The sequence below is a fragment of the Anarrhichthys ocellatus genome, unplaced genomic scaffold (assembly GCF_004355925.1).
Source record: "Anarrhichthys ocellatus isolate YVR2014 unplaced genomic scaffold, GSC_Weel_1.0 scaffold18, whole genome shotgun sequence".
NCBI lineage: Eukaryota > Metazoa > Chordata > Actinopteri > Perciformes > Anarhichadidae > Anarrhichthys > Anarrhichthys ocellatus.
The window spans coordinates 4,505,294-4,521,644 of NW_022280048.1; the positions used below are offsets into that span (position 1 = coordinate 4,505,294).

General features: G+C 41.5%; 1 protein-coding gene across 2 annotated transcripts in view; it reads left to right on the top strand.

Annotated features, from left to right (window-relative positions):
* Positions 1–16,139, top strand: part of gabra3 (gamma-aminobutyric acid type A receptor subunit alpha3) — a 78,547-nt gene extending 62,408 nt beyond the window's left edge. The window contains exons 6-11 of one of the 2 annotated variants that reach the window (XM_031856899.1): positions 326–408; positions 892–1,035; positions 3,160–3,312; positions 5,599–5,804; positions 11,501–11,539; positions 11,683–16,139. In XM_031856899.1, coding sequence (XP_031712759.1) covers positions 326–408; positions 892–1,035; positions 3,160–3,312; positions 5,599–5,804; positions 11,501–11,539; positions 11,683–12,003 — 946 coding nt within the window. In that variant the 3' untranslated portion in view covers positions 12,004–16,139. The remainder of the gene's footprint in view (positions 1–325; positions 409–891; positions 1,036–3,159; positions 3,313–5,598; positions 5,805–11,500; positions 11,540–11,682) is intronic. The other variant, XM_031856900.1, reaches the window with a different exon arrangement.
* Positions 16,140–16,351: the final 212 nt, after the last annotated feature.

Below are 16,351 nucleotides of genomic sequence, written 5' to 3' on the forward strand. Positions count from 1 at the left end.
TACATGTTGTGGTTACTAATCTCACCACTACAGTTTGCCACTTCAGTACTGCACTATTAGTTCATATACAACACTGATTGTGAGTACTATGTTTACTGCTTGCCTTGTAATCTTGAGTGTAATTGCTCTTGGATAGTTTGTTTTGTTATTAAATTAAATACAGTTATTACTATTAGTATATTGTTATTTCACGTTCATATCACGTCTGACTATAGAATTTTGGTCTATGAAAATGCACAGTTTTGTTTCTGGTGACATACGTCATGATGTGTTTGTAACCATGCTGCAGCCTGACCGGTGGAGTATTGTCTCTCCCCCCCCTCAGGTTGACCATTCATGCCGAGTGCCCCATGCACCTGGAGGATTTCCCGATGGATGCACACGCCTGTCCTCTGAAATTCGGAAGTTGTAAGTCAGTCCAGTTGGTCACAACAAAACAGACTTTAATAGGACAGAGAATACCACTGCAGGGGGGAAAGGGAGGAAAAACAGAAACCGTGGTGACTGTTCTCTACAGGCGCCTTTCCTTTCCTGGAAAAACTTCAGAGGACTCAAACTGCACTCACCACTAGGAATATGAGACTGTGGGATACTTTCATGAGAAGTGGTTATTTTAGCAACATAGCAAAAATACTCAACCACTGGCTAGAAGTGAAAGTATCCTTCAATCAATTCTTACCCAAGAGTCCACGGCCATGCCGCTGACTCTGTGAGGCTGTACTTGTACTACTGATATTTAGCAGGTAGTGTTTACCATGCTCACCATCTTAGTGTAGCGTGTTAACATGCTACCATTTGCTAATTAGTAGCAGTAAATACGGCTGGGGCTGATGGGAATGTCATTAGTTTTGCAGCTATTTTGTGCCAATTACTGTTCTCTCTGTTGCCCAGACGCTTACACCAATAACGAGGTGATCTACCTGTGGACCCAGGGACACGAACGGTCTGTTACTGTCGCAGAGGACGGCTCCAGGCTGAACCAGTATGACTTACTGGGACATGTTATTGGCAAAGAAACCATCAGTTCCAGCACAGGTACACTATATGCCATCCTCAAGCCACATTTTACGGCGGTCTGACACACCAACTTTTATTTTGATGGAGGAAACTGCAAGCAGTGAGACAAAAATGAGTGCATCGTGTGATGAAACCCCTTCCTTTAAAATATAAACTTGTATTGCTTTTTCTGCATTATTTATGTAGTAAATGAAATTGCCTTCCCCTCTATATATTTCTATTGACATATACTGGCACTCTTGTTTGTTTTCATAAAGTAACAGTCTGCACTTTTCTCCAGTTTCTGGCATTTTGGATTCAGCTTGCATTATTTGGGTCCGTCAAGAAAATGACTTTTCGGGAAACTATTCAGCACATTCACAAAGATAATGTGAGGAGGTGTGCCAGAGGTGAAAGTCTTATTTCCACTCCGTTTTGGGCTACGGCCCAACGTCAACTTCAGTAAGCAAAGAAGTGAAAGGGAAAATCTGCCAGCCCATGCTTTTAATAAGATATTAATGTCAGAAAGAAATGTTAAATTGCCACATTATTTTTGATAGATTTTGATTGAACAGGCAAACAACAATACAACATTTTCAACATCAACCTCCAGCTTTAGGGAACAGTGCACGAGGACTTGATAGAGTGCTAAAGTACTTATTACTGCAAAGCTATAGAAAGGTTGCTTCAGAGGGGCGGTTGGTAATTACCGACAGATTGCAACTGAGCAACACTGGCTTTCCATTTTGAGAGATTTAACCTCTGCAGTGAAGCGGTTTGCTCAGCAAGAGGTGAGCTATTGAGTCCCAGCGACATTGTGGTTAGAGTCTAAAACCATCATGGAACCGCTTTGTTGGATGGCTCCCAGCCAGTTCTCCTTGGGAAGCAAAAAAGGATGTTGAAAGTTGTAGAGATAACCGCACTTTCTTTGAGCCCATTTTAATAGTGTTGTTTTGTAGTTTAACCTTAAGTCAAGAAAACTGCAGAGGACCAACTAGTCCGGCTACTAATACAAAAATTCAAGGTGGACTCAACATGATTGCTTTCATAAACTGCTTCAGCTTGTAGATGTGGGAAAAAAAGTAATTTCCTTAAACTTTAAACCTAATGGACTACAGCGAGCCAAGGGAACGGGAGGATTTGAGCCAGTTCGGCTCTGAGAGTTAGAGTCTGCTCAGAAAAGACACCGCAGGGAACAATGTGTTTTTTTTTTTTTCCTCATATCTTTGCAACACAGATTACAGACATGGCAGTGAGAGCTGGTGCTTAGGGGAACATTTGCTGCCGTCAGTGACAAAAACCAAAGCTGTAGGAAATGTTCAATATCAAGGGTTAGAATGGCGCAGGCGATGATCTTCGCATCTACGGCGAAGAGGAACTGTGGCAAAATTCGCATATGTATTTAAAGCAGTGCTCCATTGAAAAGCTAAGAAGAGTGTACACTGCTCCAGCAGACCACCATGAAGGATTCAGAGGCATCTTTACAGCTCAGATTGTTGGTGGAGTATTCCTTTAAAAAGGCTGCATAAACAGAATTGGAGTGAGGGGGGGGGGAGATTGTTGCTCAACGTGAATGAATATGTGTAACACATTTGGGCAGTAGTATTTTATACAAGCTTATTTTTCAGACAACTTGTACCTTTTTTCTATTAACATTTGCCCCTCATCTCAAGCTTTTCCCTGACATGCCATCGTCCTCAGTTTTCTAGTATGCGAACAGCGCAAGTACTGCTTTTCCACAACCTCTAACTCCTTTCACAGAAAGGACAAGTGGACCTTCAAATCTGGACCAAAAACATTCAAATCAGCGACGTTGTCTGTCATTTCATTTCTTTTTCCACCCTTTCCAAATTCCACCCGTTATGCTTGTCTGTTCGGATCCTAGTTCAAACTGAAGCGAGGTCGGTCACGTGACTTTTTTCTTTTATATACAAAGTGTACATCACAAGCTCTTGGAATCCTCTGAAGCAGCATTTTCTATATCATTTCTACGGTTTACTGGCTCCTCTACGAGGCTGAAGACAGTCCTACGAGCTACTTTGATGATGCAAACGTTCCAACTTTAATAAATCGTACCTTGAATATTTCAGCTTGTGTGTATTAATAATTATGACCCTGTGTGTCTCTCTCCATCTCTTTCTATGTTTCTCTCCTCTCCCTCAGGAGAATATGTAGTGATGACAACATATTTCCATTTGAAAAGGAAAATTGGCTATTTTGTGATTCAAACCTACCTCCCGTGCATCATGACTGTCATACTGTCTCAGGTCTCCTTCTGGCTAAACAGAGAATCGGTTCCTGCTCGCACTGTATTTGGTGAGTGCCATCTTGTGTTGATGATACAACTAAAACATGCACTTAATGATTGATTGGACAGGTTAGGTTACGGTGTACAAACATAGCTGGGCGCATTTAGGTGCACATGGACGTGAAGGAGTGGTTTTTAGTTTTAGATTATTTCCAAATCTGTTGTCACAGTATTGACTTCCTCCAGCCTCTAATTAATCAAAGATGAGTCGAAGTAAAGTTGGAACGTATCAAGCGAGGCAGGTGATAGACGATGCGTGTTGCATCTCTTGAAGAGGACGTTTGGCAGCTTTGTCAACTATATCCAAGGCAGCCTAGAGCGTTTACTATTCACTGAGCTCTTTGTAATATAAAAAGAACCAGACATCAGTTTTTAAAACACAGACAGATGTAACCTCACCAAAGTTACCATGGACCACCATGGAAGAGTCGGATCACACGTTTGCAGTAGTGGAACAAAATAAGGTTTCAAGGAAATGGCACAGGTTCAGATCCTCACCATTTAGAAAACAGCGTCGGTGTCAATAAAGAGGACAATGAATCATTGAACCAAATGTTCCTCCCAGTCTCTTAAATTGTGCAAATAATATGCTAATATGTTATTATTTAAAAAGTAGTGAGCTGCATATGACACGTCCCTTTGTGCTGTGATTAATACATTCAATCTGTCCTGTTCATGATGAGAACATTGTGTCTGCTTAGATCACCCCATGGTCAAAGATGAGATGTAGTTTGCCTTTTATTCTTTCAATTGTTGTTGTTGTTGTGCTGCATTCTCTATGGAAGTGCCCCCCCCCTTAACCTGTGCTTGTTGAATAATCAGCATTTTGATTGGGAAGTGAAGCACACGTGAGCATGAAGTAGCACTCGCTGTACAATGCAGATGTTGAATAAGGATGCAAAGCAAGGGAGCCATCTTCATCATGTTAGCGAGGAAATAGAAGCCTATTACAGCTGCCTACCTATCCCCATGTGTTTTTCTGAGTAACCACAGGTCCTTCAGTTCTCCACACACACGCCTCCACAAACGCTTTCCCTTGAACCTTGAAAATAACTCCGGTCGCACAAGGAGTTTTAGAGAAGCTGGAAGTGTCATTTTCTCAGTGGAATGATTGAGACGTTATCCGTGAGGGCTCCCTGTGGGTGTTCACGTCTGTTTTTCTTGCTCACACAGTGATCGGCTCAAACAAGGATCTGTTCTTTGCTGTTGAGTGTTGTATCATCCAGTTATCAAGTTTCAGAGATTCAATGTCTTTTACCCTCATTTATCTTATCATCAACGTATCCAACAGCAACTTTATCAGCAGCCTTTTTTTAACGCTGTCCTTGTAAAAGGCTTCTCAAAAAAAGTTGGAAAATTCAAAGACATGCAAAATGCAGTAGCAGACAATAAATCAATCTCTGTCCTGAGTAGTACTTACCCATCAATCTTTTTGTCACAAATTTTAATTTCTCACCCATGACTCACTGAAATTGGTTGACCTCCCTGTTCTTGCAACACAGTATTCATTTTTAGAGCCTACTGTGCATCTATTTTTCCATCAGATGAGATAGGCTGGAACAGATGAAGTGATTGCTTTTATGTGGTTGGATGGGCGACCGTCGTCCGACCCACATTTCATCCCCAGCAGCACTGAATGTAAAGGCCAGGCTGTGAAACACTGTGTGCAGATGGAGTCCGTTTTCACTTTCACGTGCGTCGTTCATCGTAGCCAACTTTTGCACACAGTGCCCTTGAGGTGGATAATAGCATGTCTGTCTCGGTTTGTGTGTAAGGTAATGGAAATTTAGCATTTTTCCAACTTGGGTCATATTGACATGGATTTAAATGGATGTGTATTCATCTTTTTTTGTTATTAGTGACATGTGGCTTTCAAAGGGCATCTATTGATGTCAGAAAACGCATGCATCAGACTGATTTGAACTAAAAAGAACAGAAGCTAGTTCCTTTTATTTTGACCCAACATACTTAAAATGTATGAATTTTGTTGGCAGCGTTTATCTCTACTTTCTGATTTCACACAGTAGATTAAGTAAAGTTGGAAGCTCTGGAATGCAATGGGCCACCTGTTAATTCATGTATATCTTTTGCTTGTTTTGGGATAAAATAGACAATTCATCCCTGTCCAAAGTTTGTCTTAAATGGACTTCCTGGTTTCCAAAATATCTGAAAAAAAGGTAGAAAGAACCCTCTGAAAGATTTGACCCAGGTTGTAACAAAAAAAAATGAACTTTTCTTTTAAGTGTTTGTGGAAAGAAAGGATCCATTTGCTGATGTTTTCATTTTATCCTCAGGGGTCACCACTGTCCTAACCATGACCACCCTGAGCATCAGTGCTAGAAACTCCCTCCCTAAGGTGGCCTATGCCACTGCAATGGACTGGTTCATGGCTGTGTGCTATGCCTTTGTCTTCTCTGCCTTGATTGAGTTTGCCACAGTCAACTACTTCACCAAACGCAGCTGGGCATGGGATGGGAAAAAAGAGGGCATGGAGATAAGGGTGAGTGATTCTTATTTATATATACTTTTCTTTTCCTTTTTTTTTTTCAATAATAGATATGACACGGCCACACTTTCGTGCTGAAACAACATTAATTATCACAAACGCGTCATCCGGAAAAACAAAAACGCAACCGTTTTTCCAGAGAGGAGTTTACGTTCGCCGTTTTCCTGCAGATAATCGCAATTGTTCTCCGTCTTTTGATTGGTTAACCTTGTTAGAAATGCTCCAACTTGCTCAGTAAGTCCTCATTTACTCGACGAGTAGCGACGTGAGCAAATTACACTTTGGAAACATTGATAGAAAGTTCCCTCCTTAAAGCAGCCCGGAGTATTCTATAAAGAGAGCTTTTATTTATTCATTAACAGCCAAATGGAACAGGGACAGTGGGGCGGAACTGTGGGAGCAGAAACAGAAGTAAACTCCCAAAGACGCTGGCCCTGATTTACGATGGCAGCATATGTCTCATCCTAAAGTCAGCGTTAGCTCCTTTGCCCCACAAAACATGGCCCCCTTCTAGTCGGAGCGTTGCAGACACTCTGATTAAAAAGTGAGTGTGCATCATCTAAAATGAATCACCTGAGGCTGACACTTTTATTCATGAAATCTAATAAATCACAGCTAGTGCATTTTTAATTCGTCAATAGTCTGGGCTGTTTGTGTCTCGTTTATGAGTACGTTGAGTGACGGTGAGTTATTTTTTTGTTCAATTTGAGGGCGGGTTTTGCAGGCGTCCAAAAAAAGATGCTGTTCTCTCGAGCTATGACGAAGTCGCATGAATAAAAACCTTCTAAGTGCAACATGATAACCTCAGTGCTTGAACATTATTTCTATGATGTTTTGTAAGTGACCACATCAAATGAAATATATTAGAGGCATTAGATAGTTTCACTGAGAAGCAACGAGCTAAATTGAAGCACTTGGTCCTGTGCTGAATGTATGAAATTCTCCACTGCTTAAAGCTTCAAAGAGGCTCATTTGCTCCAGTAATGAAAAGGAACAAATACATTATTTTCCTATTTTGGTATGGACCGCATGATTGACAGAATCAGGTATTGGCAGCCCTGTGGTTTGATTGACAGTGCTGAGAAGTAGACTATAAAACATGTTTTTCTCCCGTCAAAAATATTTTTTTTAAAGGTCAGTTACATTAGAAAAATCCTCCCATTGTGTTAAGAATTGCGTAACATTTTTAACTTGTGTATAATTTGTGGAACAAATGAGGTTTACGAAGTCACACTGATTACTAAACAGCAAGAGAGCTGGCAAACACCAATATCTATAATGTTAGAAACTGAAGAGCAAGAAAATGTACGACTTCATTACTTTGCTTTATATTAAATTCATTTTTTCTATTGCGAGTTTTTAGGAGAAACCAGGCCACGATGGCACCACAATAACACTGTTAAAAGGGAAAAACTAATTATAATGGATTTATTCCTAAGGCATTTCATACTCTAAATGGATCGGCCCATATGAACAGTGGCAATATACAAAAGAAGTAAAGCTACATTACAATGATGGCCTTCTGGGTTTGGTGTTATGCTTGGGAATAACGTAAAAATCAAATTAAAACCATTATGAAATATGTCCTATCTGGTAAACAGTGGCTCAGTAAAAGCTGCTGGAATACTTCTAACAGCCACAGACACACAACGTATTTCTTCTACTGCGGCAGACATTGCCACGAATCTATTTTCTGCTACTAATGTACAAACTGTTTGACACAATCAGTACAGCCTCTCTAGTGGTTTTTATAGCTTGACATTTGGTCCTCTGAGTGATTGGCAGAAATACGTATTGCTGCTATGGAACTTTTCAGTCGGTGAGGATAATTTGCAGGGTTACATTGCAGTAGAGAGGAGGTTTTTTTTCCTTTCTCTTTTTTTTCCTTCTGATGCCTCGTCTTAATGGCAACAGCCTGGGCTGCGTTCTCGGGGGCTGTGCTGAGCATGCAGTTGTCATGATAGATAAAAAAGAATGGGGTCACAGAGGGAGACGTGGCACTCCCATCACACTCCCTGCTAGAACAAGCTACTGGAAAGCAGAGGGATCAGACTATACATGCTTTTTCCCTTTATGACACATTTACAATAAAAAAAAATGAACCTATAGGAGGAGAACCTATAAGGCTGGAGGTTTTTTTTCCAGGAGAGTAGTTTTAGCTCAGTACGTCCTTTTGCAAATACCGTCCCCAGTCATCAACCTTAACGGAACCAAACGATGACTTCACCGCCCTCAGGCTTCCTTATTATTTGAGGACTGAAATAGTGAGCCTCAGAGTCAATGTGCACTGTTTACATGGCTGGTTATGGAGTTTCTATATGCCATTTTCTTTTCTCTTTTGTGGCCCATCGTTCTGTTTGACAAGCCAGCTACCCAATTAGTGCTCCCCTCCACCGGCTGAAGGTGTGCTTATTACAGAAATTAGCCGGTGGGTAGTTGAGTGGGATTGAAAGCCTCCGTATTCTCGGCGCGCCGTGACACATGATTGTACTCTACTGTGTTAGATATTATTTGCTGGTTTCATCAGCAGACGCAGGAAGCACCGGCTCATTGTGCGGTGGGCGTCGCTGCTGGAGCGGAGGAGAGATCACCGTTAGACGCGTACACTACGGCTCACACCTGCGGCACAAACGACCTCAGATTTTTCAATAATAGTCGATAGAAAATTGGAGGCCCAGCCTGTCATTATCGTTCCGGGCAGTCACATTTCAGCGTGACGCTGTCGCTCGTTTTTTCTGAACAACAGGGAAGTTGCTACAGCTAAGTTTAACCAAACTTTTATGTAGTTATGAACGGAAATCCAGTGTGCTCAGGTGAAAAAAAACAAAAAACAAAAAAACTGAGCTGCCATTTCTGGAGGCCTCTTATTATTGCCTTTTTTGATAAGTTTTCCACACCATTTCGCTTTGAGCTGGAGGTGTTATGCTTGATTATTTGCTCCTTGGCAAAGCTTTCTCTGACTGCTAGAAATAACCTTTGTAATATAGCAATATGAGGTGGTCATATCTGATCACCAATCCTAAGAATGAACGCTAGATTAGGTAACTTGTAACACAACCTGCAGTGATGAGATCAAGCTCAAGCAACTACCAGATTTACAAAATCTCTGAAATAACACAAACAGAGACATTGCAGCTCCCTAAAAACACAGTTTGCGTCCTCATACACCCGCATGCTCACATACTGGAGGCTATCAAACATGCCAACACCTCATCTCCAATCTTAGACCGGGACAGACTGTCACAAGGCTCGGTTACACGCACACGTGCACACACTGAGCTCCAAACAGCAGGGCACAGTGAGGCACAATTACCCCCAGGACACCCACAGTCATGAAAAAATTCTGATGCAACAATTTGCAGAAGTAACAAAAGACAAGGTCAATAGATGCATTGTGTTCGGGGGTGTATTTGTGCCCGCGGCTAGCCAAATTACTTTGAATAGTGCGCAAGAATCTTTGGCCGGAGGTAAATTATGTGCTGCGTCACATTAGTTTCATAACGCACACCCACACAGCCCAATGCCACATGTGGCTTCCCAAATGATTAGACCATATAAATTACCGCAGACGACAGCTCGGCTAAATAGCAACGGAAAATGACTTTGCTCGGCTCGTCTGTCAGGTTTCTGTGCAAAGAGCGTCCCTATTGCCAAGGACCGGAGAGATTAGGGGGCTATGATTAAGGTCATAGAACACGATACAGTAGCCATTCACTTTTCCTGCTGATGTAAGCCACAGCTGTGATAGAGGAGGCTCGCGGTGGTGTTGAGTGCGGAGGAATCTATGACCTGGGAGAGCGTCTGGTTACCCAGGGGTCATTAGAGCGACACTCTGTCTCTCTCTCTGTACTAATTGACTTCAGATAAACCCTTCCAGGCAGCGTCTCACCATTTCTCTGCTTAATCAACCATCTGCGAACTTTGTTAGGTTCTCTGCCAGACTTATTGTGTTTGCAGAGGAGCTCGAAGGATCGTCCTCCTCCTGCTCTCCTGAGGAAGAAAAGTTGATTACACTGAACGCTTGTCCTCCTCAATCCTGCTGCCTCCGTCACCTCGGACAGACAGTCTGAAGCTCAACATTATCCTGATGTTTACTGCTAATATTATTCCACTGCTTGTATAGCATCATAGCGGCCAAGTGGTCGAGTTGAGACACTCAACAAACACACTATAGCACATGTCGTGTAAAGCCATTTTTCTGCCTCCATTATGCGGGGAGGTTTGAATATTGGGGATAAAGACCAAACAAAACATTTGGCGATGAGCTGTGTGGGGAAAGAGATGCAGCGTGAAGGGGGGGGGGGGGACATTAGTTATGCTAATTTAAGAGATGGAGTCAAAGGAAAGGAAAATGAAATGAAGCCGAAAAAGTAGAGCAAAAATTAAAGCTGGGCTTAAAGTGACAACAGGGAGCACTGAAAGTGAAACACTCGGTTACGTGACAAACGGTGCTTTAGTGGCACTGCAGAGCTTAAAGTGGGGACGAACGTTGTGAAGAAAATGGCCCAGGTCCAGGCTCGCACACACCGCATGTCACACAGGAAACTAAAACTGTGCCCGGTGATCAATCTCAGTGCCCTACTTGTTCCCTCACATTCACCGTGTGCACTGCACTGTACTCTTTTAGGCTGACAGGATCCTCTGGTGACACTAGTTTAGCTATCTCAGTGTACCAATTTAGCAAATCAAATTCCGTCTCCCTGTGCGATTTCAATATGAAAGACGGTCTAATGATTTCTCTGCAGCGGCAGGAAGAAAGCAGTTTCTCCAGCCAGCTTTATCACACACAGCCTTTTGTCGTGTTTGTTGTATCGCAAGCCGTTTGTGTGACTGAGAGCAGCCAGGCCTCTTCAGGCAGTTTGTCAGAGAAGTTTTCAGGCACTGTTATTTTGCTTTGTTTCCAATCCTGCTATTGCTACTGTTAGCAGTATTAGATGCCAGTCCAGCCTAGTTCTGCAGTGATGCAAAATATAGAGTGCTGCAGGGATGACCAACCCGGAAGTTAGCGTCGCACTGGATCCCCCTTGACAAAATGGGATTTTTCCAATTGGATTTTGGATTATGGCAAAGAATAAGCTCTGTGGCAAACACACATTTATGATAATTGCACATTTTGCTAAGCAAGATAATCTTCACAAATGAACACCACTTTGATGATTTTTGAAGCGTGAATGCGGTCACCACCGCTAAGCTAAAGACGGACATGTTGACGTGATGACGCGTTTTGTAGTCTCACTCAGCCACTTGTTAGCGACCATTTTTTAGGATGCAATAAAAGCTTCAAAATTCATTACATTGGTATTTCCTGACGTATAACAAAACTTTAATAAAATCTCTTGACCACAGACCTTATTTCAGTCATCTAACCAAAAGCCCGTTCAAAAAACCCAGTGACTTTGAAACGAGGGAACTGGAGGTGCAAAAATGCTGACTCATTTCTTGGTTTTGAGACTCATTCCTGCAGAACTCAATTATTAATATCATTTCCACACTCTTAACATGGTCTGGAATTTTTATCAGAACCTTTTTTTCTGCAATCCAGATTTGTATGATGCAGATTTGAATTCACTATATTAATAGTGTAACATGTTCAAAAGTACTTCCAGCTAGATACTGATGAATAGAGTATGTAAGTTGGGTAATTTTAATATAATTGGTAAACTTTTTTTCTTTTCTACTTTTCTTTTCAGGAACCGTTTCAGGCTAACATGGCCAGGATTAACGATATGGTTAGGCTTTTGTTTTGTTCTTGTGTGTGTCGTGTCTCGTGGTGTTGCTTCTATTTCCTCTTTATGAGTTCAAATGGAAGTATTGTTCAGTCTGGTGCTTCGCCCCTGACAACCTTTACCTTTACTGCCTTCTTCCTTTTCAGAGAAGAGAATCTGCGACTTTGTCCAAAAAGGCAAACAACACCTTCAACATTGTTGGAACCACCTACGCCATCGACGTGGCTAAAGACCAAGGTTTAACGACCATTTCCAAGAGTGCCGCTGGAGCGGCGGCCAAACACCAATACCTCCATAGAATGGATGACCCCTACACGGAGGCCAAGAAGTCCTACAACCGTGTCAGCAAAGTGGACAAGATCTCGCGCATCATTTTCCCAGTTCTGTTCTTCATCTTCAACTTAGGCTACTGGGCCACGTATGTCAACAGAAAGCCCGCTATCATGAAGGCAAACAACTTAAACTGAATTTGACCAAATGCTAGGCTTGATCCGGAGGTAGACAGGTTTGCAGGAGGTCAAGTCCATTACATCTTATTGTGTGTGTGTGTGTGTGTGTGTGTGTGTGTGTGTGTGTGTGTGTGTGTGTGTGCGCGGACGTGTTTCAAGTGTATGTTTTTTTTCTTAAGAGTTTGATATGTTGCACGTCTGTATAGATGGAAGGCACATTTTAACATACAGTAGATTCACATTAAGTGGTGGACCTTGGAGGGAGCACATTCCCACCTTAGGCTGTGTTTGTGTAGAGTTTCTTTTTCCCCCCTCGCCACTTAGCTCTGGCCCCATTCCCTGTTGTGAGTAACCCAAGTGTCCCTTCGCTGTATCTGGATTGCTTGCCGTTCTGTAGAGTAGTGAAACTGTGTTTTCACTATGTTTTGACACGTTTGCAGCTTTGCTTATAATAAGTTAGAGCAAGCATGCATTTGAAGTTTTCATTGTAGCTCATTACCAATGATAAGGTTATGACGCATCCATCACGTTAACAACATGCATGCACGCAGACACACAGAGCGACGCATCAGAAAACGCCAGAAGAGCCATTCGGTCGGTCGCTTTACCGTGCTCCATTAGCCGAGGGGCAGCCTGTATAGTTCCATAGGAACGCCATTAATAATCGTCAGTGTCTGGCCTTCAGCTAACGCTGAATCTCAGCACAGCCAATGCAGTATCATCTGGAACTGCTACCGCGTCCCGTGGGGCCGCCTGTACATTTTCTAGTCCAGTGGCTCTTATTGTTTTAACTGGCCGAGTACGCTCAATGACAGAGAAGCTATGTGCCTTGGTGAATACACACATGATAAAAAAAAGAAATAAAAAAGGCTTTGACACACTCACATGTGCACAGTGGTCTGTGTGTATATTACATGCAAACATATACTGGTGTCCACAGGCTCCGTGCACTACAGTATGTGGCTGCTCCCCACTCACCCACTTACCCACCCACCCACGGCCCATGTGCGCCGAGTGTTAAATTGCCCATTAGTGTGGAAGGTTAACAGACCTCTGCCTGTGAAAAGATGAAGCAAAGAGATTAAAAGGATCCAGCGTTGTCCAGAACAATTATCATGTGCATTTATGTTTTGGCTTGTGGTGCGGCGTCTCCGTGAGCCAAACAGTCATAACAAACTACCACCATTACCTCAGACTGAAGTCGAATTCTGAATAGTTTATTATATGTTTTTCCATGGAGATGCAAATAACATTAGCCGTTTTATACATTAAATCATACCAGACACCCTCTCTTCTTTAAGTCTATTGTGGGCAGGCACCCGGGTGCCTTTATTTCTTGGTTTTTCTCTGCATCAGTGTTTTTTGCTCCATTTTGATTTTTTCTGCCTCGTCATAAAGCAAGATTTTGATTCATGTTGTACTTTTTCCCTTTTATACTCGCTCGTGTAAAGTATATTGGTGTGAATTTGATTGTCTACATATGCTGTACTGTTTTTAGTGTTTTGAAGTAGACAACCAAGGCCAATATGTCAGTCATGCAGTATTTCTAATCAACATTTCGGAGACACTATCATCCCTGGAGACTATTATACTGCGAAAATGCTGTGAAACAAAATAATAAAGTAAAAATAATAAACTAAGTGTAATTGTTGTGACCACACTGAAGAGCTACTCATCAAATTGATTTCTTAGTTTTTCTAAATTGTAAATCAAATGCGTCTCCAGCTGGTGGCTACTGTCTCCAACTTCGGTTTTCTTTGTTCAGTGACATCTGTATTTTTGTTTTGTGTTGAACGTGGTACGTGTTTACACAGATGTTTTATGATTCTAAAGCAATTTCTGTTGCTTTTTTTTTTTTTTTTTTTTTTGCCGGATGCACTTTTGCATCGTCTTAATTAAAGACCCTTCGATGACCACTAGCTACATCCAGTGGATTCAAACTGTACCTTCAGCGGTACAGCAAAGCAGAGGAGAATGAGTGAACTGTGTTGTGGCGTCTTTTTAAAAAGGTGTGTTAATAACACAAACCATGTACAATGTATCAGTCATAGGTTAATGCATGACAATCTGTACACGTGTATGTCTGCAACCTCCAATAATGGTGTTTGTCACACTGAAATAGGGCTTAGTATCAGTGTTTCTGTGATTCATCCCAGTTACTCATTTACATACTCGTAACCTCAGCAACATCTGCATAAACACTTAAAACTCCAATTATTTGTGCATATTGATGCGATGCTAATAATCTACAGCTGGCACAGTGTTCTGAAAGTGTTTTTACCCTCATTTGGTAGCACAGAGGTTTTGTCAGTTCAACCCATCTCAGTTACGATCATCGAAAGACAAAATGAGGAAAAGGGAAGTCAGCGATCGGACGAGTGTGGAGATGCATGACCACACGCAATTCTTCATTGAGTTCCCACCTTGGAAAAAAACGCATTACGGCCACATTTCAAAGTAATAACTGCAGGTTGAGCTTAGACGTAACAAAATGAAGGATAATGATTCCGTTTTTGTTTTGCAAATAATCTACAAAAACTGAATAATAGATCAGATATTTATCTCTTCTTCAAGTCATAATGATTACATGTTGTTAGGGTGGCATCAGTCTCATCATCTCCACTCTTGCAGTGATGTTACACATTTGACATTGTAGTTAATTAAACAATGTAGAGGATCTTTGAACCCTTACCTCTAATCAAAACGCATGTCAAAAGTCTTCATCCCACATGCGTAGAGGACGTATTGTTCACCTTCTACAGACAACAGAAATGGAAAAGCATGAATGTCTCCTGGTAAACCGTTTTCATATTTAAACAACACACACACATACACAAACTCAAACAATGACTAGACTGACATGATAAATGACAACACTATAAACTCTTGATGAGATTTGTGAGGCGCTCATACCATTTTAATAGTCCCAATAAATCCCATTAAATCCATAATGACAAACCAGGTGAACGTGTCCCTGTTTAATAGCATTTTTTTTTTAATACTTAAACAAGCAGACATCATGCAGCTGACATGGGATTGCTTTTAATGACTACTGTGAGGTGGCAGGTCTTTGTTTGAGACTCAAACTAATGGATTCCTGTCTCAAACAAACCGATACGCATCTGCTGAGGGTGTTTAAAGCCGGCTGGCAGCTGCTAATTCCGGATCTGATAACAGAGCGCTATGTTTATATATGATTATCTGAGTAACGTGATCAAGGTACTGTAAGCAGTTCTGAGAAGAAGCAGCCGGCGAGTATTTCCTCTGCCTGTGTGAGCCTCAAAGACAGCCATCCTCTGAGTGACGGTCTTCTTATTCCTAAATATCACCATGCAGCCAGATGACGGGATCATTATGTCGTATAGTGTGGGAACCAAAGATACACTCGCATGGCAATTTCATGTGTGTTCGAACCGTTCAGCAGTGTAAAGGAGTCAAATTGAATTACAGCCACATTGTGAAAGGATTTTGTGAAACTACATAATATTCATATTCTTGACAGGATAGCAATGTGCCACATAAAAATGATCAAAATCCTGCTCTGTCTGCACACCCGAGAAATGATCACGAATGGTTTACCAGGAGATCTGTTCAGAGTTTGGTCCATTTCCTGTGTGTCGTTTTCCTTGAATGTAATCTATACTTCATCTTATCATTCTACTTTATATACTGAAGCCTCTGCTTCAGACAACCAGTTTGACAAATGTCTTGATTTGTCCAACTGCACAATATGCGGGATTACCTTCATAATGCACATTGTGTGTGTGTGTGTGTGTGTGTGTCTTTGGACAGCAAAAAAAGGGGAAAAAAACACTTTCAGAGCCACAAAACCACAGCCTCTGCAGCAGAATCTCTGTCATCCAAACTGCTCAGACTGATAACTGAAGAAGGGCCATAGCAAAACACAACATGGAGTTCAAAAGTAAGAGATGAATCATCAACATTAAAGAAAGACATTAATAAAAACAAGTACTTCAAAGAGTATGCATGTAGAACTAGCATTATAAGTCAAGAGCTTGTGGTATTTCAGGAATTATTTTTACTATCTATCGTATCTGAGGGGTTTTGATAGACGGGGCTCGACTTTATTGTTGCCATTTAGGTTCGGTTGTGATTTTGTTACTCGTGTGATAAATCCTTTCCTCACAGGGCCAGAGTGAACTTCAGCAGAAACATGTCATCCTATAAGATACAGTATGTTAAGAGTCTATTACTATATGAATCTATCTATTCAATGCAGTATTAAATATTACGTTTTATACGACATAACCTCTACATTGATGCAAATCTCGCCATTGGGTAGAAAGCCGTAGACAAATAGATTAAATAACGTATTATAAACTAAATGGCAACAATTCAAATTGCT